The sequence below is a fragment of the Trematosphaeria pertusa genome, assembly GCF_010094035.1.
Source record: "Trematosphaeria pertusa strain CBS 122368 unplaced genomic scaffold BU26scaffold_1, whole genome shotgun sequence".
Lineage (NCBI taxonomy): Eukaryota > Fungi > Ascomycota > Dothideomycetes > Pleosporales > Trematosphaeriaceae > Trematosphaeria > Trematosphaeria pertusa.
In genome coordinates, this window is record NW_022987212.1 from 1,412,633 (window position 1) to 1,436,582 (window position 23,950).

At 53.5% G+C, this 23,950-nt stretch overlaps 9 protein-coding genes across 9 annotated transcripts; 5 read left to right on the forward strand and 4 right to left on the reverse strand.

The window, feature by feature from the left end:
• Window positions 1-557: 557 nt before the first annotated feature.
• Window positions 558-2,724, forward strand: BU26DRAFT_598818 (uncharacterized protein; the record flags this gene model as incomplete). Its single annotated transcript, XM_033835054.1, has 2 exons — window positions 558-2,636; window positions 2,683-2,724. The coding sequence occupies 2 exons, from the start codon at window positions 558-560 to the stop codon at window positions 2,722-2,724; spliced, it is 2,121 nt and encodes a 706-aa protein (XP_033691037.1).
• Window positions 2,725-4,286: 1,562 nt separating this feature from the next.
• Window positions 4,287-5,962, forward strand: BU26DRAFT_598819 (putative sucrose transport protein; the record flags this gene model as incomplete). The annotated part of the gene is made up of 2 exons (XM_033835055.1): window positions 4,287-4,465; window positions 4,520-5,962. 2 exons carry the CDS (start codon window positions 4,287-4,289, stop codon window positions 5,913-5,915), a joined length of 1,575 nt encoding a protein of 524 aa, XP_033691038.1. The 3' UTR covers window positions 5,916-5,962.
• Window positions 5,945-7,375, reverse strand: BU26DRAFT_545487 (NAD(P)-binding protein). The gene is made up of 2 exons (XM_033831787.1): window positions 7,214-7,375; window positions 5,945-7,160 (listed from the first exon to the last, which is right to left on the reverse strand). Exon 2 carries the CDS (start codon window positions 7,112-7,114, stop codon window positions 6,092-6,094), a length of 1,023 nt encoding a protein of 340 aa, XP_033691039.1. The 5' UTR covers window positions 7,115-7,160; window positions 7,214-7,375; the 3' UTR covers window positions 5,945-6,091.
• Window positions 7,376-8,110: 735 nt separating this feature from the next.
• On the forward strand, window positions 8,111-9,929 carry BU26DRAFT_536370 (beta-lactamase/transpeptidase-like protein). The gene is made up of 4 exons (XM_033831341.1): window positions 8,111-8,444; window positions 8,495-8,768; window positions 8,822-9,533; window positions 9,581-9,929. Exons 1-4 carry the CDS (start codon window positions 8,363-8,365, stop codon window positions 9,713-9,715), a joined length of 1,203 nt encoding a protein of 400 aa, XP_033691040.1. The 5' UTR covers window positions 8,111-8,362; the 3' UTR covers window positions 9,716-9,929.
• A 1,317-nt stretch (window positions 9,930-11,246) lies between these two features.
• BU26DRAFT_573886 (uncharacterized protein) lies at window positions 11,247-13,182 on the forward strand (the record flags this gene model as incomplete). The annotated part of the gene is made up of 2 exons (XM_033834311.1): window positions 11,247-11,855; window positions 12,013-13,182. The coding sequence occupies 2 exons, from the start codon at window positions 11,247-11,249 to the stop codon at window positions 13,180-13,182; spliced, it is 1,779 nt and encodes a 592-aa protein (XP_033691041.1).
• Window positions 13,183-13,650: 468 nt separating this feature from the next.
• On the forward strand, window positions 13,651-14,626 carry BU26DRAFT_512939 (uncharacterized protein). Its single transcript, XM_033827509.1, has 2 exons — window positions 13,651-14,179; window positions 14,241-14,626. The coding sequence occupies exons 1-2, from the start codon at window positions 13,728-13,730 to the stop codon at window positions 14,398-14,400; spliced, it is 612 nt and encodes a 203-aa protein (XP_033691042.1). The 5' UTR covers window positions 13,651-13,727; the 3' UTR covers window positions 14,401-14,626.
• Window positions 14,627-16,119: 1,493 nt separating this feature from the next.
• Window positions 16,120-17,264, reverse strand: BU26DRAFT_536371 (uncharacterized protein). Its single transcript, XM_033831342.1, has 2 exons — window positions 16,998-17,264; window positions 16,120-16,945 (listed from the first exon to the last, which is right to left on the reverse strand). The coding sequence occupies exon 2, from the start codon at window positions 16,877-16,879 to the stop codon at window positions 16,172-16,174; it is 708 nt and encodes a 235-aa protein (XP_033691043.1). The 5' UTR covers window positions 16,880-16,945; window positions 16,998-17,264; the 3' UTR covers window positions 16,120-16,171.
• Window positions 17,265-18,860: 1,596 nt separating this feature from the next.
• Window positions 18,861-20,878, reverse strand: BU26DRAFT_512943 (FAD/NAD(P)-binding domain-containing protein). The gene is made up of 4 exons (XM_033827510.1): window positions 20,580-20,878; window positions 20,254-20,521; window positions 20,070-20,201; window positions 18,861-20,001 (listed from the first exon to the last, which is right to left on the reverse strand). The coding sequence occupies exons 1-4, from the start codon at window positions 20,804-20,806 to the stop codon at window positions 19,195-19,197; spliced, it is 1,434 nt and encodes a 477-aa protein (XP_033691044.1). The 5' UTR covers window positions 20,807-20,878; the 3' UTR covers window positions 18,861-19,194.
• Window positions 20,879-22,280: 1,402 nt separating this feature from the next.
• Window positions 22,281-23,726, reverse strand: BU26DRAFT_13396 (uncharacterized protein). Its single transcript, XM_033819700.1, has 4 exons — window positions 23,436-23,726; window positions 23,279-23,386; window positions 23,048-23,229; window positions 22,281-23,000 (listed from the first exon to the last, which is right to left on the reverse strand). Exons 1-4 carry the CDS (start codon window positions 23,634-23,636, stop codon window positions 22,397-22,399), a joined length of 1,095 nt encoding a protein of 364 aa, XP_033691045.1. The 5' UTR covers window positions 23,637-23,726; the 3' UTR covers window positions 22,281-22,396.
• Window positions 23,727-23,950: the final 224 nt, after the last annotated feature.

Here is a 23,950-nt window from a genome sequence, read left to right on the forward strand (position 1 = left end):
GGGTATAGGTTCGGAGGAATCATGGGGCGTGATGGTGCAAGGCCATTTGTCTCTTGAAAGGGGAAACGTCTTACATGCTATCCATCACAGATTCGATGCCGAAAATTGGATAGGGGACGCGTCTTTAGCAGTACCAGCGGCAACTCAATCCCGAGCTCATCGAGGACCCGTCTGGAGCCAGTACGGATACGTTTATACTGGAATATACTTGCTTGAACGAAGCTATTCATTGTCACGAGAAGACAAATAGTCAACTGCATGAGAGCTACGAGACGATGGGTACCGTTACGGGGCCATCAAGCGGCGTGTTGACGTTCGTATACAAGACCCCGGCTGTTAATCCGTATGCGGGAAAAGCGCACAACAATAGAGATTAATCACCATTTCAATTGCGGTAGGGCCTTCGTTCATTGTCTGTCTCTAGCTGATCTAAGCATCAAGAATCTCATCTCACGATAAAGCCACATGATACAAGCCTCAGCCACACCATGTGGCTGCAGCTGTGATGAGCTTACCCCACATCGAGTGAGCTCTTCCCTTCCATCACCTCCACCAAGATGGGCCAAGCCGCCGATATAGCCTCAGCAGTTGGCACATGGCTTGCTGCGGGTCTCGCCCTTGTTGCGCTTTTAGGTATAATCACCCCATGGCTCCTGTGGCGGGCACTACGCTCCGAGCGCCACAATGCGCTCAAGGCCGTGGACGATCCTTCGCAACTCTTCGTCTCCCGTGGCCTCCGCATATGGCGCAATACGAGAATCCTGAAGCGGGTTCGCGTGCCTAAATTGACGGATGCTCCACAACTTCCACCGGGTTTCGTGGGACACAAACACGATGATTTGCTCAGAGATCCTCCGAGTAAAACCGGTTGGGTCACTTTTTGCTCGGCTTTGCGGGCCTTCTCCTTACCGGGCAGTAATGATAGGAATGGAGAGCTGGTTATCAAAAACTGGGAGACGTGGCAGCCGATACACAAGTTGTGGATTCTGATATTTGGCTTGTTGGGAAGATATGGCGAGCGGGAAGACAAAGGCCAGAGGATCGTGAAATTTAGCTCTACGAGGCTGGACCACGAGGAGGGTGACGAAGAGCGCGGAGTACTATACGGTAGCATTGGGGCGCTAAGGCATAGGAATCGTGAAGAAAGTGGAGATCTCGACAGACTCTACCTGGCTCCGTACAACCGACTATTGAGAGGCAGTCTGCGGCCGGATACTCTGAGTGTGGGCTGCTTGTTTTGGCTAGCCGCGGGGTGTTTGCCTCTAGGAGAGAAGGTGTTAGACCTGTGTTTCCCCGTTCCCCGATCCTTCAGTAGGCCACCACAGCGAGTACGGAAGAGTATTTCCAGCTTACGCCGCGCTCCCTCCGATGGTGCCAACTCCGAAGTTGCCGAAAACACCGGCAAGGGTGGCCCTGATGCCAGTTCCGATGTCTCCAAGATCGAGCAAGTTGGGGCAGATATATCCAGCCTCTCCGACATAGGACCGGAAGAGGGACGTGCACAGCAAGCTAAAACAGCAAACAGCGACCGCCTCATTCAAGACATCTCTCCCTCAGCACAGCTTAGACGCTGGGATTCGGAAAGGGAAGCATATCATGGCCATGATTTTCTCTACTTAGAGCCGATAAGGGACGTTCTCACTACCGCAAAATGGAGCGTCTGGGCTACGGCAATGGGATGCGACATGGCCACTGTTCACACAATTGAGAAGCTAAGCATTGAGTTGCTCGATGATATCCAAATCATCACCGAGATTATGGAGTCCGTACCAATCAGACCAATAGACCCGGATGAATTAGGGACCCTGTTGGACCCCGAGGACCGAGCTTGCGCCCTGGGAATACAGCATCGAATCGCACGAGCGCGGATAAGAATGAGAGAACCTGAAAACACGACCAGTTTCTGGGCCGCCACTAGTCCGCTCAATTACACCCGTGGTGATTTCGAAGAGGCGATGAACCCCATATTTATTCGCCGGATAGACATCCAGTCTATTGCTTTGGGTGCATTATCCCTGCCGGTAACGCCGCGGCACTTTCTATTCAATATCAGTCGAAGCGGCTTTATTTTCGATCTTCTCACGAATGCCCGTTTTCAGAAGGAAGGACTACTCCGGGCAATAATGAAGACACTACCATCCTGGGGTCTTGAGTTGGACCGAGGAGCTTTTACAAAGGTGACAGAAGCCATGTCCGGCGTTCTGCCTTTTCGTGAGCACAGTCGACGGGATTCTGAGCTTTTGTACCAGCTGGACAGCCACATTTGCATGATCTACCATGGAAGCACGATTTTTCGGCAGACGATCGGTATCTTGTATGTTACGAGCCCCAGATTCCGGACATTCGTCGAAGAAATGGCGGAATTGGACCCTACTGGGGAACGTTTCAGTGTCTATGTCGACATGAGTGCGAATGCAATATGCGCGAAATCCTCCGAAGAGGAGGAAACAACATGGCGGCTTGTGTTCCGGGAAGTCTTTCCTGGAAACAGCCTTTCGATCGTTTTGCCGCGCACCAAGCTCTCGGTTGCGGAGCTTATGCTTGCCTCTCTGCAAGCATGTGCACGGATCACTTGGGTTGCTCAGCCAATTGATTCAAGTGCGCTTGTAGAGTTCGTCGATCAAGTGGATGAAATCGTACACGTGTCTGCGAGTACGCAGCCGCCTTCTTCACGGGAATCAGCGGCAGAAAGCTGGCCTCGAGGACTTAATTCACGCCTTATAACCCGTTCTCGACGACCTTCTCTGAGCAGCTTTCATAACTCCGAGGAACGGAAATTGGCTAGTCCATCTTCTCGCCGCGAAACTAGAGAGGGCACATCGTCCGGGTCGCATTCTCGCCGGATGAGTAGAGGACGCGAATCAGTCCCTCCATCTTCCCCTCGCTATCGTCGGAGGAAATCATCCTCCTCTCAACCTTCTATACCCGGATCACGCGTAGAACCCATACCCAAAAAGTCCGTCAAAAGAGAAGTGCGGTACCTTCCGGACGGGAAGGAGGAAACTACGACCGAGTATACTTATGAGCACCGGGGCGGATCATCTTCATTGGATCACATTTCCACGGGAAGAGAAGGACGAGCAGGAGATGCAAGTATACCGAGGGCGCTGGAAGCAGACGGAGAAAAGGCTGGAAGGGTAGCTGAGTCGGAGAGCCAAGGGAAGGTGGACCAAGATGATTGAAGCATAAACTCGGAATTTGAATGCTTAGCCTATCGAGGTGCGTCAACCTCTTCCCGCATTTTTTGACGTTTCTGAAAATGCCGCCGCTCGGGAATTCGGGAATTGGCGGTTTCAAACGACAGAAGCCCTCGACGGAGTCTTCTAGGTTATGGTAACCTACGATCCCGTGAACCTGTAGTCGACTCAGGACGGGGCGCAATACGCAACAGTCAAGAACACAGTCCGATCTAAGTCCATCTAAGTCCCTCCAGCCGATTCGGAATATCTAAATGACCAGCACTTCGAAACGCTGGAGAAGTCATGAAAGGCACTGGGATTTCCAGGAGGAGCTTTCCTTCACCGCTCCAGAAGGAACTGGCAAAAGATATGGGTGTCATTTCTTTCCATCTCCTCGAATCAAAACAATCGCCCAACCCACTCGCATCCTGGGTCCTTTACCACGATCGCGGATATTCTCTGAAGAAAGCGTGTGGAGCATTCTCCGCCGTATGAAAACCTTCAACCCCAGATCCGTTCGGGTACTCTGGCACCGAAGATGATTTTCGACGTAAACGATAGGATCTGTAGGGCGAAGCAACGCCTTTTGAGTCACTAGACGGAGTATAAAACTGGAAGCGTTGTGATCGAAGCCTCATGACGGAGCCGCCACGCGTTGCAACACCCTTGAAGTCCTCCGCGACTCTGCGCGTGCGGTGTCCCACGAGGTTGAGGCTGCCAAAACAGGAGGTGTTTCGGAAGTCACAGGGGTGCAGCGAGTCCCACAAATTCGACACAAATTCGAGCGCGAACACGGAATTCCGGAAGAGACAGATTGAATCAACGAGAACTTGAGCCTACGAAAGAGAGAGACTGCAATTGACCGTGACAAAAGTGGAGAGTTGGAATAGAATTTCGGTGAGGAAACCTCGGGATGATAGGGCTGCAGCTCGCGTAACTGCAGTCCCGGGACGTTGCCGCCAGCGCGGGGGGTTTCGCGTTTGAGGCTGGCCTTAGTGCGACACCCAAGAGTTAGGCAATGTTAGGCAAAGTCGATTCCGAGTGCCTTCCGGTCGAATGCTTTATCTTGGCGGGCTGTCCTCCAAGCACGCCCAGCATCTCTTCGCCATGGCCCACTCGTACAAACCGTCTTCACGGACTCTTCGCTCACCCGGCTTGGCCCACTTCGTCGAACATCAGTTCGATTGCAGTGATATTTCTTCTGAAAACGAGGGTGATGAGGATGCCCCAAGCGCCCCGGAATTGTCAACTGCGCTCCTGGTCGCTTTGACGTGTACAATTGGAGGGTAAGCACGCTATAGCTGCAAGCCCGTTTGACAAATTTGCTCATACATGCTCAGGCTCCAAACAGTGTGGTTGACTATCTTCTCCCACGGCTCCTCCTACCTCGCATCGCTTGGGATTTCCGAAGTCCAAATCTCCCTCATATGGACGGCGGCTCCAGTATGCGGCTCGATCATCCACCCCGTCGTGGGCGTCGTCAGTGACCGCTCGCGGATATCATGGGGGCGAAGGCGGCCGTTCATCCTAATCGGCGCAATCATAATCATCATCGCTATCACTGCGCTAGCTTGGATAGAGCCCATCACACTGCTGTTATGCTCGCTTCACGGCAAGGTTTCGATGGCTGCGACGGTCACACTATACTGGGCCGTCTTCTGGGTTATTATCCTCAACATCGGAATCCAGACTCTGCTATCAGGCTCCCGGTCCTTAATAGTGGACGTTTGCCCTAGCGAGCAGCAGTCAATCGCAAGCGCATGGGCTGCACGTTTCACGGGTCTCGGCAACATCTTGGGATATCTAATTGGCTCCGTTCCGCTACCCTTTCTAGCGAGCAACCACGAGGCGTGGCGCTTCCGCTGCATGGCACTTTTCGCCGCCACCGTGCTGACGATTACGGCGGTCGTTACGGGGTATTTCATCCGGGAGGAAAATCCACAGCACCTACCCTACGACGAGGCCGAAGGATCAGTCTTTGCGCGCACATTCCGCGGTGTATACCAGGGCTTGGTCGCAATGCCACCGAAAGCCCGAAGCGTGTGCCGTGTCCAGTTCTTCACCGCGATGGCCTGGTTCGGGTTCCTCTTCTACAGCACGAGTTACGTCAGCGGACTATATCTCGACGAATCGTGCAAGCACGGTATGGTCTTCAGTTCGGCGCTCAAAGACCGCGGCATAAGATTGGGCACCACATCGAGCTTGCTCTTCGCTGTTGCCGCTCTGTGGACCAATGTGCTGCTTCCCCACATCAGATGCTCCCCGGAAACCCAGCTTCTTCTGGAAAAGGGATACGCGGTGACTCGGTTCAATCGCCTCCGCCAGACACACATCCTATGGACCGCCGGACTTATCCTCTACGTCCTTTTCACACTTTCGACCTTCTTCATATCCTCCAGCATGGGAGGTGTCGTGGCGGTCGCTCTCGTCGGTCTGTCTTGGGGCATCACCCAATGGGCTCCCTTCGCGTTGATTGGCGAAGAGATTGCAGCCTCTCACGACGAGGGTGCTTCCCTCTCTGAGATGGGCGGCAAGACGTGGGCAACGAATCAAAACGGAGCCATGATGGGCGTCCATAATGCTGCCGTCTCCGTTCCGCAGATCATGGCTGCGATGGCGAGCAGCTTTATCTTCTGGTTGACGGGGAGATTTGGCGTGCACGATGCAGTGGGGTGGGTGCTGCGGTTTAGTGGCATTGCTGGTGCGGTCGCGGCGTGGTTTGCGTGGCAGTTGTAGGTTAAACGGCATTGATACCCCAACAGCTGGCTGTAAATATATATCATAATGTGTAGATACTTAACGATTGAATATTTCTAAATCACTGCAGCGCTGAAGGTGATGCAGACTACACCAAACGGCACCACTATCTTGATGCATTGCCACCTCATAGAAAAGGAGTTGAAGAAGCTCACTCACAGCGTCGAAAACGGCGCAATCTTCCCCTCACACCAATCAAAATACCCCTTCGCCCGCCCCGTCCCACCCTCCTCCTCACTTTTCAAGGCCAACAGCAAATCCTCCCTCTGCCCCGGATGCCACCGTCCATCACACGTCGCATACCTCCCCGCAACCGCCTCATCCATATTAACTTCTTCACTGAACCCCATCCACAGGTACGTGTACGCGCCCTGCACAGGTTTCCTCAGCAGCGGCAAGAAGGGATAGTACAAGAAGCCCGGCGTGCTTCTCCAGACATTCGTCACGAAAGATCCGGGGTTCCCCGCGATACTGACCACGCCCGTTTCGCGGCCGGAACGCTTTGCGAATTCGGAGGCGGCGAACCAGTTTGCGGCTTTGGACGCGGAGTAGTGCTCGTCGATTTTCGGGGAGGGAGTGTCGAGCTGGGAGACGAGGACGCCGCCTGCGGGGGATGTGAGTTCGACCATGATGGAGGCGGGCCAGACGACGCGGGCGCTGTTTGGTGGGCTTTTCTTTGCTGTCTCCGATAAGATGGGCATGAGGAGTTTGGAGAGCAGCACGTGGCCGACGCTGTTGACGCCGTGGTGGTATTCGAGGCCCTGTTTAGTTCTCTTTTCTGCGGGGAGGTGCGCGACGCCGGCATTGTTGAAGAGCACGTCGAGACGCGCTTCTTTGGCTACGAATTCCTTCGCGGCGGATTGAACGCTTGCGAGATCTTCCAGGTCCATGTGGATGAATTCTAGGCCGCCTAGCTCTTTGCCTTCTGTGGGGTGGACCTCGGATTTTATCTTCGCGATGGCGGCTTCGACGTTGGATTTTGTGCGCGAGAGGATGTAAACTTTTCCGCCGGCGCCGTAGAGGATCTTTGATAGCTCGTATCCGATGCCTGAACTCCCACCCGTGACGATGAAAACCTTGCCCGATAGACTGGGTACGTTATTTTCGGTGATGGGTGGGTTCTTCGGAGGGAAAAACTGCGACCATATGGTCGCCAGTCCAACACCTAGGAGAGGCATTTTCGCCGTTTCTCTTCCGGATCGTCTTGCTCTATTTCGAAAGTGTCTTCGATATGTCAGTGTTTTCGCGACTTTGTCCGGATTTCCCTTGTAGCTCACTGCGACCCAGGAACTCATACAATTCGTCCACGAAATCCAGCGCAAATCGTAACGCGCAGACCGCGATACCTGTTGACGACCTCGGTAAGTCGACTAAGTTCGGCGAAACAGAATTGCCACGTAAATTGGCTAGCGAGATGGTTCATACGATGTTCGAAGGGCTGACGTGGAGATTTCAAGTCCGAGCGGCACAGCACAGCGTGGAGATTCAGGCTAACCACATGCACTAACCCTATTCGTACGCACTAACCATACCTAGGTATACACCTATTTCACATGACACGCCTTCCACTCTGCACCTTTCATTGCCGAGCTCATATATATTGATTTAGTCCTTCGGTACGGCGAACTAGGCGTAGGAATGGAATCTTCGTCGCCACTGTGGATAACGAGGTGTCGATTCCATATGCCTGTGAAGAGCTTTCAACTAAAGTAGGGAACGCAAAAAGTGCCTTGGTAAAACGCGTAACCTCTTGTCTATCGACTGATCGCGGACTCGTTTTCTTTTCTATGCATTGGCATATGCAATTGGAAGATTATCATGTTTGATTGGGGCGATGATGTCACATGGACTTCGGAGCGAAGATGCCCTGCATCAAATATATCCTTCAAGGGTCGTCATTCGGTGGGAAGGGAGACTCAAGACCAACATGCTTTCTTTTCTATCCACTCAGTCCATCACAATTACTTATGCAACGACTGATGAGGGCGTCGAGTGCGACCGTTCGACCACCCGATTATACATCGAGAAACATCTCACAGTCGAAGCAGCGCCATCACCATCCCGATGTGTTTAGGATACATGGCAGCCCTGCAGGAGGCCCCAAGTCGTTCGACTTGGGAAGGTGCCTAAGGTATCTTAGTCATCCACGACCGCTCAAAGTCAGAAAAGTAAGACGGACGATTACGGCCGAAATACCCCACTCTATGCCCAGAGGCTGCGCCGCACGGTGTCTGGGTTGATTCAGACTTGGAATCAGTGAAACTGGCTCGCGACATCTTGTGTCGTTGTCTTCGCGTGTGGTCAACATCGTCATTCTTGTTCGGAATCCACGTTTCGGAAAGGAAAAGGCGGCTTTCGGAGTATACTTTACCTTATCGGAAGCGAGCGACCGGAATAATCACCTTGTGAACGTTATAACCGGGAGAATGGATTTCGAAAAAGTGTACGAGAAGGCTCTCGAAGACAAGACTCTTCCGGGATACGCACTGCTAGCTGGGGACAAGAATGGTCAGTATACCTCTCTCCGGATGCCTCGCATCGGACTCAATAGCATGCAGGCAAGATACTGTACTCTGGAGCAAAGGGCGTGCAGTCGCTCAGATCCGACTCATCGCGGCCATTCCAACTGGATACGATATGTGCCATCGCTTCGATGACGAAGCTCATGACCAGCGTGGCGGCTCTACAGTGCGTGGAGGCAGGTCTGTTGGATCTGGACAAATCTGTTTCCGACGTGTTTCCGGAGATGGGCAAATACGGCATCATCACCGGGTTCGATGATGAGAAGAATGAGGCGACAACGGTGCCCAATCATACTCCAATCACGCTTCGGTAGGTGCAGCCCTGTGCTTGCGGGGAATGCGATGACTAAGAACCGCGTCTAGGATGTTGCTGAGCCATACGAATGGCCATGAGTATGACTGGTTCAATCCACTCCTCATGAAATGGCGTGCGAGTCGTGGTGAAGAGCCTTGGGTTGGTCCAACGGTCGAGCAAAAATCCACTCTGCCCTTGATCTTCGAGCCCGGTACCAGCTTCCGGTACGGCGCCGGTTCGGACTGGGCGGGTAAACTGGTCGAAAAGGTGACTGGAAAGACACTGGACGCGTACATGTCGGAGAAGATATGGGAGCCTCTGGGTATCAAGGATATCACTTTCTATCCGAAGAAGCGGCCTGACATGGAAGATCGGATGGCTACTATCAGCACTCTCAACGAGCAAGGTGAAGGTCCTGCGGCCGATGCTCCGGACTTTGATATCCTCTTCGGCGGAACAGACTGTCTCGGTGGTGGTGGCGCATTCGCGAGCTCTAAAGACTACTTCACCTTCCTTCAGGCAGTCCTCCGCCGCGACTCCATGCTCTTAGACGACGCTTCTTGGACCGAGCTTTTCAAGCCCCAGCTAAACGAGCAGTGCAAGAAAGCCTTCAACGAGTACATCACTAGCTCGCCCTTGCACAAGCAGTACCTCGGCATGTGTATTCCGACCGACATCGAGAAGACCTGGAGCTTTGCTGGCATGATTTGCGAGAAAGGGCAGGAAGGACGGATGAGCGATCGAACGATCTTCTGGGGAGGAGTGCCGAGCATGGCATGGGTAAGTGCTTTTGGATGAAGGGAAATGCGAAACTAACAAGAAGACAGTACCTTGACTTCGGGGCGGGGCTCTGCGGTGTCGCTGCTTGCCAGATCATCCCACCGATGTCGCCATCCATAATGGCTCTACACGAGCAGTTTCAACGCGGCATATACCAGAGCTTCGGGCCGAAGAAGAAATGAACGAACAGTATACGTTGGGCTGATGAGGTGACTGGTTTAGCTTGACAGCAGTAGGAACGGCCTGTTGGCGATCAAAGATTTGACGCTCTTTGCTGTATGCACCGCGTTTAGGAACACCTTAACGAAATACTGAGGCTTGCTAGCCTATTAACAGGTTCTAGAAAGAGTGTATCCAAGAAACAAAACAGTATCACGTGGCGACACGTTTTCTAAGACTCCTAAGGTTAGCGGCAGAAAGCCGACGCACAAAGCCTCACCTGTAAAGAAGTCACTTCCTCCCAAGACAGGGGTCGATTGTGCTAGAGATATAGAGAGACTGCTCAGATGAGATGAGAGGCAGATGAGCGAAGCGCGAGTCCAGCTAAACGTGCTCGAAATTCGACTGTGAGCCTCGAAACGCGAGGGGTAACTTTCACACGACATTCTGCACCTTTCCTCCTTTCTTTGCAATCGCCCAACTTCAGCATTTTCTTCATTCTACCCGAATATGTGTCAATGCTGAAGTGCTGTCTTCTGGCTCCCAATGTATCGCCTTTGCTCCCAGATCTGGCCCCAGGTCATGGCCGCTCTTGAACTCTATTGTCCCGGGCATCACAACGCACATACTACATCGGAAAGCTGGGAAAAATAATATGAATGAAGAGAACAAAGCGATATAGGGCACTGGAATCGACATTGCGCCTCAACTCCGGACCTTTTGGACTGTCATCTAAACAGTGGGTACCAACGTATCGAGCCTGATCAGCCAAAATCGTGGGTTGGAGACACGTGTATCTTACGGGTGCTGAAGATCAATCCCGAGTCGATTCGGCCCGTCGCAATGCCTTGTTCTTGTGGTATTCTTTTCTTGTACGCCATTTGGGACATGGGAAGGGGACTTCTCTCCGCCCAGGCTGGCTTTGCATGTCGGTCTACGTTGAGGCATATGAGGAGTATACAAAAACCGAGAAACGAAAGCCAGCTCTGAATCCTGCGGAAAAGCTGATGAGAAGGACGACGCCAGAGCAAAGAATCGATAGCGTAGCGGCGGAGCTAGAGTTAATTTTAGCATGCGCGGCCGGTCCGCGAAATAGATACCACCCCCCGTGCTGGGGTGCATTGGAGCAGTTGGCGTTCCGATACTGCTCCGAAGAAAATGGTTGGATTCTGGTGTCCCTTCGCTTCGCCCACCGTTCATCCAGAAGCCCCGTCCTACTTCACAGCCAGCCTCCCATGTTCCTCATTCCCTCTCTGCTCGCACAGAACTCCGGCCCCACATCAGGAACACAAGTCCTCTGCACACGGCTGTTAAGTCGAGCTACCTGGAGCTACCTGCAAGTGATGAGCTGAAGCCTTGGCATGCAGAATGGCTTTTTTCGTAAGAGATCATTGGTCCCAAGGCGCGAGCCTTATCAAACTCCACGGCGTCCGTAAACAGAAATCGTCATGCCACCACCAAAAAGTACGATCACCATATCAGCAGTCCACGCCCCGGCGTTGTTTGTCGTGTCCCCACAACAGAGCCTCACACTACTCGCGACTGTACCCCGTCATGGGAAACGTTGAACTTGCCAGCGCTATTGGGACGTGGGCGGCTGTACTTATCGCTCTTGTAGCCCTGATCGGCGTGATAGGGCCGATATTGGTTTGGAGGGCGAACCGGACCGAACGACATCAAGCCATCGTCGGGATCAGTGACGAGACCAACACATTCATCTCCAAAGGCATACACCTGGGTCCAAGCATTTGGCTCATGCAAAAGATACGGGCCCCGATTCTGACCAAAGAGCCGCTGTTCATCTCGGAGCAGAGCACTAAGAATCAGAGCAACTCTCATCAGCAGCTATCCTGGGAAACGTCCCGGTATTGCGAAACAAGAGCTAATGCCAACTGGGTCCAGCTTGCTTTCCTGCTGAAGGCTTATGGGGCTCTATGGGTTACGGGCGATACTCTTGCCATTCGACACGGGAAAGCGATGATGCCTGTTCATCGCATGTGGATCCTTGCAATCGGAATACTGGGTAGATATACAATTCGGCCAGACATGGGAAGACTGCGTAGGCGCGGGACATCAATGTCACTGCATGTGTCCGGCCTGAAGCGCGCAAATACTGGACTCTCTTCCAGCGCCACCGACGACAACGTGGAGTCTCTACCAACCGTCCGTCAAAGGCTTCATGGAATCACAGGAGAGTTCGTAATCTACAGTCGTACGGAAAGCAAAGACTCCGAGGGCGCTACCTGTGACTTGATCGGCTTTACACCCACTCAAATGGACGACTTGAAGGTTATCCAGCCAGAAGCTCTACCACTGAAAGACCTCTTCATGGTCGCTATGGGGTGTCTACCCTCATCCGGTGAATATATCCTGCCTGGTCGATCTTTGCGAGCTAGAGACCGGCAGAGCCGAGAGCCCAGACGAGGAGCAGGATATGCGCGACCTACACACTGTGACCTTCAAACAAGAGAACCAGGTGTCTACTCCAGGCGTTTCGTTCACCAAACCGCGACACAGACGGACAGTTACTGGATTCGGACAGCCTGAGGTTCGATCCGTCCAGCAGCTCGGCGAAGAGCCTATCGCTTTCGGGCTAGAGCCGGTGATTGACAGAGAGGAAAGCATGATTCGCGTGGCACGGCCCTTCGGTGCAAGCACCGTACCCATCCTATCCCTCGAGCCATTGCACATGGATCGCACACTTACTGCAGAGCTTAAGGAATATATGGACATGACATATGTCCCTTCGGAGTGTGGTTGGGTCCGGCTTGGTTGGCGGATCACCGGGAAGAAGGTTCAGGAGAGCTTCTTCGTCCGGCGAGCGGACGCTCAGAGGCTAGCATACAGCTTACTGTCTCTGAAATGGCACCCAGAGAGTTATCTGATTGGGGGCGCGAACTCTCATCGAGCCATTCAACTCCTTCTCAATTCCCAACGGATGCTAGCATACATTACAATGCGAGTCAAAGACGCCATCGACCTACTCAGCATATCGGCCACTGAGAGAAAGCAGCTCGCGGAGGCACTGGATCTCGGACGGCGGTACATCAACTCCCACAGACCAAGCCGATCTCTCTACGACGCCATATACAAATTAGACAAGGTCCTTGGGGACCTAGCGCACCAGAAGGAAGAAGTGAATGCCATGGTCAGCGTGCTCATGCTGACGAACGAAGAATTCGCCACTCTCCTGCACTCTTCCGCTCGGCATTTCGAATCCGCACTCAAGGGCTCTATCGAGTGCAACATGCGGGCCGGATCATTGAAGGTGCCGTTGCCGTTTGGAGGGTCCCAGGAATTTGTTGTGGACCTTGATAAGATTTTCCCGGAAAGAATGGTCGCAGAAGAGCAGGTTCTAGTGCAATATTCGACGATTTTGTTAGTATGCTTAAGGGCTTGTTTGAGAGCTTTCATGCTTGATATTACATTGAGTGGAGAGCCTTTGCTGGAAGAGCTCTCACAAATGGAAGAACTCGTATATGTACGGTAAGATTGAAGTGCATGACATTTCGCCCGTTCATCACGTCAGGTTCCGTTTTCTAAAGCAGTCATTGTGGGTATAGGTAGAGGAATACGAAAACCAAAGATGAAGAAGTAGGAGCACGTGGAGTTTAGTGCCTAGGGCTGATCCGTGCACGTGTGCCACATGAGAGCGGATTTCGTCGAACACCACTTCGACCGGACGCGCATCAGTACCTTAGGTATTCACCCCACCCAGCACATACAGCGCATACCGCTTCACGAATATTATCGGCAGAGCCATTGGTGGCGAGAGTGAGACTAAGCCACAGGGCCAACAGGTGTTGAACAGGTTGCAAGGCTGGCCCCCAAAATGTGCGAAACGAGCGACGTGCATGCATGAGCTGAATTCGACGGCTGCCACTGGAGCTGTCGATTGATGCATGTATTCAGGCCCGGAAGCATCTTCGAAAGATAAAAGGGCTCCGTTTCCCCCTCAGATCACTTCTCTTCCTTCGCCGCTTTTCCGCCTCGCCAAACTCTTCCAAGTCTTCCAAGTACAGAAAGTCCCTCAAGATGTCCGCACCAGTATGCGCGCCGTGCCAAGACAGCGCACTCTCTATAACTGGGAATGTTATTGGCATCGTCACCCTCGTTTACGTCCTCGCCGTCGGAGTCTTCTGGCGGATTTCCGTGGTAAAGAAAGCCCTAAAAGAGCTAGAGATTATGCATATCGATTTTATGTACGTCGAGGACGCTGCACGCGCGTTGATGGAGAGAGCACCAAAGGGCTTGGAAGGGGAATCGCAAAAACGAGTAACCATCTCGAGCGGCATGCTGGCCAGACAAATCGAAACCCTTCAATCTGTGCGACAGAATCTCATTGCCCAGAAATGGAAGGAGACAGCACTGTTGACCGGATTACTTCTCAGTGTCAGGTGTTTGATGGCAAGGGACCAGATGAAAGAAGCGGTGGAGAGGACGAACGTCTGGTCTGAGAGGCTCAGGATCGTGATTGAAGATGCCAGGTGAGTGTCACCTTTCCACGATCACCGCCACGCGGCTGCTAATGGGACCTCCTTCCCTTAGGGCTCCTAGGGCTCCCTCACTAGCCTCCAATTCGTCCCCACGGGGCTCCAATCCGTCCCCGCAAGGCCCCACTGCCCGTCACGGCTCGCTGAAAGATCTTCCCGATGCATCGCGCGATTCCGCAGAGAGGGTAGTAACACATGAAGGCTCCCTAGTCTAATAGAACCTCTTCGTTTGCCTAGACGCGTTCGCTTTTAAGAGACTATCAGCTCTAGCGGATAAAATGAGATAGGGAGCAAATTTACAAGAACAGGGATCCTTCGTTTATTCCTACTCTTTCCACGGAACATACAGAAAGAACTCCTTACAGTACTCTCCAAGGCATCCCTCCTGTGACGAGCACTACGAGCCACTCAGGCGTCTAATTGGGGTATTTGAAGAACTCGCGCAGGCGATGTCCTCGATATTCCTGGGAAGATTTGGCGAGGCAGAGAGCAATGAAGCTCGGCGTCGGAAAATCATTGCTATATCAATAGCCTACCACATACGCCTAAACCCAGCTAGGTTAATTCATCTACTACCCAAAACCTGCTTATCCATATCGCTCACCGACACGCGCGCAGTCGCGCAGTCATCGATTCGCTCGGCCTCGTCATAAAGAAGACGCGAGCATACTACATATACAGTACTAGCAGAAAAGCTCACCGACACATGCATATGCCTTAAATCTTACATGTCCCTTTCCCAACACTTCGGTTAACGTACAAACAGCGTTTCCCACAGGTTGCTGGAGCACACAAGTCATGGGCTTCTGGGAGGATCTATGGACGGCCCACTCATCGCTAATAAACGGTGGTACTCGTAGCCAGCTTAATAGTATCTTAAGTTGTGCTGCAGCCTAGAGTAACGCGGTACAAGCAAATCACAACGCTTCCTCCACGTTGTGTTATCTCAACAGTGTCCATCCGTGACACGATGTCTGTGAGTGATGATTGGGCAAGATTGAGGTAACGAAGGACTTGGGGGAACATAAAAGTCGCCTCAACCTGCTTAGAATATCGCGCCTGTGCCTACAACCTTTGTTCGTTCCACACACTTGAAGACAGCGAAAGAAACGCCCTACCAACCCGATGTCTGCCTCGGCTTGTCCACCCTGTCAAGACAGTCCGCTCTCCATTACCGCAAATGTTATCAGCATCCTTACATTCGTTTATATCCTCGCGGTCGGGTTCTTCTGGCGACTTTCCGTGGTAAAGGCCGGCATAAAAGATCGAATTGCGTTGTATACCGATCTTATTCTGGACGAAGCCAATATTCGATCATTGGGCCGGAGGGCGAATGAAGTTTACGCTCAAGATAATATTACTGACCCGGAACTTCAACACGCCAGGATAGCGGTTATATTAGATTGGAATACGCTGAGGCGTGAAAAAATGGCGGTTCATCTTCTGCAAAAGAGGCTCCGAAACAGACCGTGGGAAGAAGCAACACCGTGGTCTTCATTTTTCCGCCGTGTTAGGTACTTGGTGTGGAGGGATCGGATAAGAGAAGCGAACGAGAGGAAGAATGCCTGGGCTGGACGGCTTGAGAAGCAAATTGAACGATTCGAGTGAGTGACCTCTTTTATAGAAGCACTGCCACAGGCACTCTAACAAAACTGCCCCTTCTAGCTCTATTGCTGCGTCTTTGCAAGCCTCTCAAACGCCCAATGTCCAACAAGGAAGTTGCCAGAACACCAACAGCCAGCAACACCAGGAGTCTCCCCAGCTTTCTTGCCGGACCGTGTGAGCGCCTGGATGGAGCATCTCAAAAACCCATACAGCGGTTGTCCTCGACGTTCTTAGGATAAATTTGGGGGGAGGCGGAAGAGGAGGAGGCAGAGGAAGAAGAAAAAAAAGGAGAAAAAGAAAGAGAGCAAAAATACCCAGCTTCAGAAATGCATCACCATATTTCTATTCCAATAGTTTAGCGACTACACCCGCACACCTAACCTAATTCATCCACTGTGCCAACATCTCCTCATCCACATCCCGCACCAAAACATGCACATGCTCCAAACTCCTCACGCTCTGCAAATTCGTCGTATTCTTAAACCACTGCACCTTGCTGCCCTCCCGATCTCCTGACTCCCCCGCCTTAACCCTAAACTCCCTCCTCACAAAGTCCTCCACAATCCTCCTCCCCTCATCCGTCAGCGCGCCCTCGTCGTCCACGGGCAGCGGCTGCTTAGACCACACGACGATGTGCGCGATGCCCGGGCTAACCGCATACGTCCAGTCGTTCTTGATGATCTTGTAATCTTCAGGGTCGGCGAAGGGCGTCGGGTTCCTGAGGACGAATTTAAACGCGCCGGTGGCGTTGAGCGGCGTCCAGAAGAGGCGCTGCTGGAGGAGGTACTGCGTTGCGCTGCCGTACTTGGCTTTTACGTGCGCGGTCCAGGCGAGGTAGGCTTTGAGGAAGGAGGGCCAGCGCTTCAGCTCGTTGAGCTGGTCGGTGCTGATCAGGTGGTGCAGGTCTTCCCAGGTGTGCGCGGTGAACTGGTCGTCGGTGATGGAGAGCTGGTGCCAGTCGATGGCGGTCAGCTGGAACGGGGGATTGTCGCGCGGGAAGGGGAGGGCGGTGGGGTCGGGGTTGCCTTTCCAGGTCGATTGGAAAGTTACGGGGTGGGACTCGAGGTCTACTGCTGTTTGCTGGCCCATTGTGACGGGGCAGAAGAAGGGTAGGTTGAGAATGGGAGTGGAAAGCGCTGTGGAAGGGTTGGGAAGCTGGTGAAGAGGTGAGAATGCGACTTGGAGAGACATGTGGGTGAGAGCGGACTATTTATTGGAGGAGGATTGATCCTTCAAATACACCTAGTTTCGCTCGGTGGGCGATGCGGCTACTTTGCATGCGCAGCGAGGACCAAGTGGCTTGAAGGTCTCCGAATGTAGGATATATATGAGCAATATGTGGTGATGTCGGCAAACTCTAGTAGACCAACCGTTGAGTCGACAGAACAAGGTGGACGCTAGATTTCTCAGGGCGGGTTCCTCGCCTTTAGACCGAAAGTCAAGACAAGCTTAAATGTACATTTGTAGGGTAAATGTGGACTTTGTAGCGCGAAAGATTGTGGATGGTGGGGCGTTCTTCAATCGCGAAGCGGAAGCGATACCCCTTTGAGCAGTAGCTCCACGTGCGCGGGTACTGGAAAGCCGTTTCTCCATTGCGATGAATGGCTTCGCAAATTCCTCTCATGATAATGAATTGTTAGTATCCTAATCCCAGGTTACAAGTCCAATGCAGTGCTACCACTGTGGTACGTTGTTCAGCAGAACGTCTACCACAATAGCAGCGGCGTAGTTTGACGCTATACCGTATTTAGTTAGCGCCATATTCCTATCGATAACGCACCTCCATCCCGTCCCATCTCATCACCAGCAACCGGCGCTCATAACAACACTATTATCCTACTAGTACGATGACTACAAAGCCTGGGGAAGATCTCTCATCATATTTCAGAAACGCACAACACCCGCTTCCCCCGGCTTCAACGCAGCCCTAATCCCCCAACGGTCGATTATGCAGGTGTGTTCGTGTCCATCCGCACACCTCCCCATCCAACAAAGTGCAAACAATTGCACCTGAAAAAACATTTCAAAGCCCACTCACTGTCTGAAGAAGCCCGGGACCATGAGGGTTGAAGGACCGACCCAGGAACGGCAGTACGTTGGGTGGTGTGTTTGTAAGCGGGATACCAACTAACTTCCCCTCTCCACCTTCGCTCCTGCTATTCAACCCATGAAATATAATATCTTGATCTGAATCGACACCGTTGGACGTACCGACTGCGAGAGAGAAGACGGGTAGGTAGCCGCAGCGCACCACGTGGAGAACACATCGAACTAACGATCTAGCACGGGTACCTCTTGCGAACACATGTCCACTAGCGGAATTCGCTAACCATCTTCCTGAGGGAAGATGCAGTGTCCCCAGATCCCAGAGACGTCCTACATCACGCACGCAATTCTCTCCCCCCTCTACACTAACACAACGCAACTCCTCCCACATATACTCTAAACCCATCGTCTAAACCCTACCACCCACCACCTACCTCCTCTTCCCCCATCGTCCTCTCATCTCCCCACCCCAAGGCATAGCTTCCCTCCCTTCCTAGCCTACACCACGCGAAGACACAGTTATCAGCAGACTCATCTCTCCGATATCAGACACCACACCACAGTGCAGCGCCATCCCTTCTAGAACGCGCGACGCTCGCCCGCACTATGCTCAAGCGTCCGCATACCACCTAGTACCTATCTACCGGAAACTTGCATGCGCACACGAAGCGAGCGGGATGACGTGCATAGAAGAGCACGGCAAAGACCGCCCGGGCATGCAGGATATGAAACGGCCGGAGCGGAGCCATCGCTGTGTGTGCATGTGCGCGATCTAGCTTTTCTCATACAGTCTATCCTGGATAGCAGAGCGGAGCGGAGCGGCGGAATGAATAAATAGTGGCGATTAGAACCCCAGGAGACAAGCGAATGGGCGCGGTGCAATACTCTGCAAGCATCCCGTGGCGCATCGATCTCGATGTTTCACGAGCAAAACACACTCTCCCCTCAAACGCATGGACCAGCCGGGCAGCAGCCACACGCTTAAAACGATAACCAAGGCGGCTAAGAGCAAGCATCAAGCAACGAGCATTATCTACATTATCTATCTAATATACAAGCCATTAAAGTGGTCATGTCATAATCATATCCCATGCCAACCCATCCATGCGGTAGTCGTAACGGAGGCGTGATCATGACGCTCATCGAAGGCGTACACGAAAGCGAGGTATCAATCATCCATCTATACAAAAGTCAAGTCATCAGAGCCAAATCGCCAAACCAGAACGAGACTCGTGAGACTCGTAAACGCAAACAGACAGCCAAACCAGATTTTAAATCCTCCTCTTCCTGCCCGGGTATAGTGCGAAGCGACGATAACCTTCCCAGTTTTGTTCCTCCTCCTTTTGGGCACCAGACGCCTAGAAGTACGAATCGACGACGTCCAGTCCGGCACGGACCGCCCACTCGACGATCTCCATGCCATTGAGCCCGCTCGCCCAGTAACTCTTGTTACACCCTTGCAGCGCATTCAACTTGGTATAGGAGCCATTACGCAGCGGCTCACTGTCAAAGTGGGGAAAATAATCCCACTTCCTGAACGCCTTGACATTCTCCTGGGTAAACGGCTCGGGTGGCGCGGTCTCATTACGCGGATCCTTGTTGATTTCGCTCAAGGTCGAAACGAGCAGATCCTCAGCGGACTGGATCGACTGGAATTCCATATACGGCCCCCAAGACCAGGATGTCGAGATGTTGGAGGCCTCGCTGAGGCGCAGCACAGCCACGGGCTCGCCGATGTTGGGTGGCGGCACGCCCGGCGCCGAACTGTTAGCGATATATGATACGCCGAAGGGGAGTGCGAACTCTATGGCCGATGAGAAGTAGTTGTGCGTGCCGACGTTTGAAAAGACGTCGTACTCTTCTTCGGTCAAGTCCAGACCAGCCCTCTCGAGGTTTTCGATATTCGGCGGGAACGCAAATATCAGCGATGAGCACTCTTGCTTGCCCCATTTGTAGAAGTTGCCGTGCGGTTTGGTATATTTAATAACAGGATTCTTTCCTGAGCGGTCGATGCAACGAATCTCGTGCGAAAGATTAATCGGGGTCTCGCAGAGCCGCTTCTTCACCCATTCCACCCAAATCTTGTTGAAGTCCGTGTAGTACACATTGTGTTGGCCGACGAATCCGGTTAGTATGTCGGGTGTAAAGTATTGTAGAATGTAGAGCTGTCACGTGTTAGCGCCCTGCATAACATCCATGTAAGCCCCGGTTTCAGGGCGACGACGAAACTTACTGCCGGAACGATCCGAATGTCGCCATATCCATATAGCGCTAGCGGGTTGGTGAGCAAAATGGGAAGTGCGGTGAAATTGTTGTTCCTAAACCACTCCTCGCCGGAAACGGTCAGGTCGTCTGGAACACCATTCTGTCGTCGTATTAGCCTCGCATCCAGCAAACACCGTTCTTGCCAATCGCACCTTGTAGCTGATCACGTCGATCGGCTTGAAGACCTGATTCCAGAGCTGTATATATCGTGGTATCTCGGCTGCCACAGCCTGCAGAAAGAGGGGGGAGGGTGCCGGGACAGGTTCGGTTGCGCCGGTGGTGATGTTGAAGAAGAACTGCTCTCTTGCACCCGCGAGTGCAAATTCTTCGATGGAGACGCCGGATTCGTCGATGATTTTCAAGGTTTCGGGGTAGGTTGCGTTCGAGAAGAAGGCGGCACCAAGCGGGTGGAATATTCCTCTAGGAGGGTGGTCAGCCGCGTCTATGGCGCTTCCGCTCGATGTCGTGCAACACTCACTCTTCATCGTAATACACCTGGGATTTGCCGCCAACTGCATCCTGCCTGTCGAAGACTACGGCCTTGATACCTTTGTCTTGGAGTTTGCTCGCTGCTGTCAAGCCTGCTGGACCCGCGCCGATGATGCACACTGGTGGTTTATGCGGCTTGGTGGGCCACGCTGAGGCTGTCAGCGAAAAATATGTGAGTAGCGGTAGCACAAGACACCACTTTGTAGGGTACCTCATTGCGAAAAAGGATCAATTGGGAGCAGAAGGGACATGGCGACGTACCACCAGCTTATAATTCGGCTGCTGGCATGGCCCAAGAGCCTTCGAATCTGCTTTTTGGTAAGAACTGGCCTTCGGCTGCACGGTGCGTTGGCAATGATTCGGGATGAAGAGCGCTAAAGGCCGAATCTGGTTGCCGTCTCAACGCCAGCTCGCGGGTTTCCAGCCTCGAACGAGCGGCAAGTGGTCGGAAAAAGTACGGTCTGGGAAAACTGGGACGAGGGACGGTCGTGCGCGGGCGCTTTGGGCTTCGATCATGACGTTTGGCGGGCTGGATTCTGCTGCACAGGCGTTGCGATTAATTTTCGAAACCCCAGCCCCTGACCTTATTCGTAGCCTAGGAAACCGGTGCGAATAGCAATTGTGCTATTTTCCCGCCGCTTCCCTTGGTCCTGACCTCAGCAATTGCTGGCTGCCTGCGAGGAGAGGCGCGCAGAGCGCATGGCGTCGTAATCGATAAAGTTACGCGAGGACTCGGTGAAATGCGGTGAACAGCTGTCCTGCAGATGTCATGCTGCATGATGCGCTATGCACAGCGATGCGCCGGTTGCGTGGTGCCGAGGCTCGCGAGGCTCAGCCCCGACCCGACGCCACGTTTGAGGACCCGCCTCGCCCACGCCAACGGGTGGTTCCTGACTCTTCAAGAGCACCGCGTGCCCTCGAATATACAGGGCTGGAGTGCCCGTCACAGCCCAGCATAACGTCGATATGTGACTGCGGGATAGCGGTCCGACTGCGTGGTGGCCTGATTTGCTCCCAGCCTCGCGCAACGCAGGGCCGCGTCGTCATGCTGAGTGGATGATGCGTTGGACCTCAGAGCCAGCTCAGCCAGCAGCAGTGAGCATGACAACTCACCAACCTCGGCCCGCCGCCGACGGCTGCCTCACAACTGTGCAGGAGGGCGCTGGGAAGAGGAGATCCGCAACGACTGAGCAATGCGACCGAGAAGAGAAGTGGGAGTGACGTGACATCTGGAGCGCAGACGACGGAAAAGCGAAATGCAAACACGGGAGACGAAATAGAAAGGCTGGCCTGTCGCACCACTGTCGAGACCCGACCACCGTGGCGCTGGAGGCGTCGCAGCGACGTACCTTGGAGTCGATGGCGATTCGGGGGAGAGGGATGAGACAGGATGCGAGCGTTGAAGTGCGGAGTGAGTGATACCTGCTGTGTATGTTGGTGGAATGCTGGAGGCAGCATCGCCGGAGCGCGCCTTCCTCATCCCTACAGAGACGCACTTGCTTGTTGCGCGAAGGGAAGCCGCGCCCCTCGAGAACACGAAACACGCGCAAAGGAGATGGGTCGACGTGATTGCATTACCTGCGTACCGCTTGAACACCTTCGCTGACAGCCGAATCAGGGGGATATAGAGCGCCCGAAGCCGGAGAAAAGAAAGCAGAATGATGGAGGTGACGATGCTTTTGAAGGAAATGCGGACACGGTGTGCCGAGCAGGAGCGATCCGACAGCAGTCTACTAATAATTGCGGGTGCACCGTATGCCTGTATTAATTCAAGGAAAGAGCGAGGAAAGAAGAGGAAAGAGAGGCTCAGTACATGTACGACTTCTGCTGCTCAACGTCGTACCCGCTCTTGTCTGTGCTGCCGCTCATCGGCCGGACGCCAGAGTTGACGTGGACGTGCGCGCCCGCCGTCACCGGTCGCGAATCGCTGTCGGTCAACTTGCGCGTGTCCATCTCGACTTGCTCGATGACCGGCGTGACCTTCTCTCTGCGCCGGCTGTGGCCGGATCCGTTGGCGTACCGCGAGCCCTGCGAGCGCGCCCGCGACGGAAAGAGCAGCGGCTTCAGGGCGGGGATGCACCCGCATACCACTCCGACGTTCGTCTCAATCGCCGTCCACAGCCAGATCTCGTAGCCGTACCACGTCGCGTCGTACGTCTTGTAGAGGACGTAGTGGACCCAGTACGCGCGGAAGCTGCCGGCGACGACGATGACACCGCCGACCGAGAAGAGCACGGCGAGGCCGATGCGTTGCGACATAGGGAGTGAGAGGCTAAAGAGCGTCGGGATGGGCAGGGCATATATCATGAAGTCGGTTACCACGTTGATGACAGTCTGTACTATAAGAGGCGGGCCTTCTGGGATGCAGTCGCGGCTGTCGGCAAGGAGCGTCCAATAGCTGGTAATCGGCCTGCCATCGTCAGCACTCGGGCGAAGAGATAGGGCGGATGTACACACATGCATTGCAGCCAAAGCGCGATGAGGAAGGTGAGGAAGGCGGCAAACACGATCCCAAACGTCCCCCAGATGAGCTTTCGGAACAGCGACTTATCGGGCGCGATGCGGAAGTACGACACCAATATAGACATCTTCACGAAACTCGACGCGAGCACGAAGAGGGTTTGACCGGCCATTGATGCCTAGACGGTGTCAGAAGGAAATACTGAGCAGTGGTTGCGGACCACCCACCTTCCGACCGGTCTCCAATGTCGCAAGCTTCGCATCCCAGACATGGATGTTCCACCCGTACAATTGGGTCGCCATAATGACCAAGGCTGTTGTGCCACAGGAGAAGATCTGGTCCCTGTCAGCAATCGCCCCTGTGCCACCGGACTTCACAACCCACCATCGCGGCCACCATCAGGTAGTCGTCCCACCAACTCCTGTGGAGCCAACCAATTCGTATCCAGAGCCGCAAGAGTACGCATGTGAGAGCAATCGGGACCAGCGTCAACTCCACGATCATGAGACCAGGGCCCCGCGTGACGGGGTCGACGTAGTTTGGTCTCGGCCAAGTTGCCAGAACCTCTGCCGGTGGGAACCTCATGGTGAACGAATGGAAAGGTTGAAGTACAGTGCAGTACTTCTTCAATTGACTTTGGGATGAAAATGAGAGTGGAGCATCACCACTTCCTCGAAGCACGGGACAGGACGGCCAGATATATGCCTCTCCTCAGACGGCACAGTCCGCTCCTCAGCTACGCCGTGGGCCAGGGCCCATCTCCACAATGGCAAAGTGCATGCTGAGGGGTCTATGCAGAATTGTCCAGATCGAGGCACGAGTGGAACACCCGCAGCGACGCTACGCTGCGCTCCGTCGCGGGTACTGGATGACATGCCGCGACACCTTTTCAGGGGTCC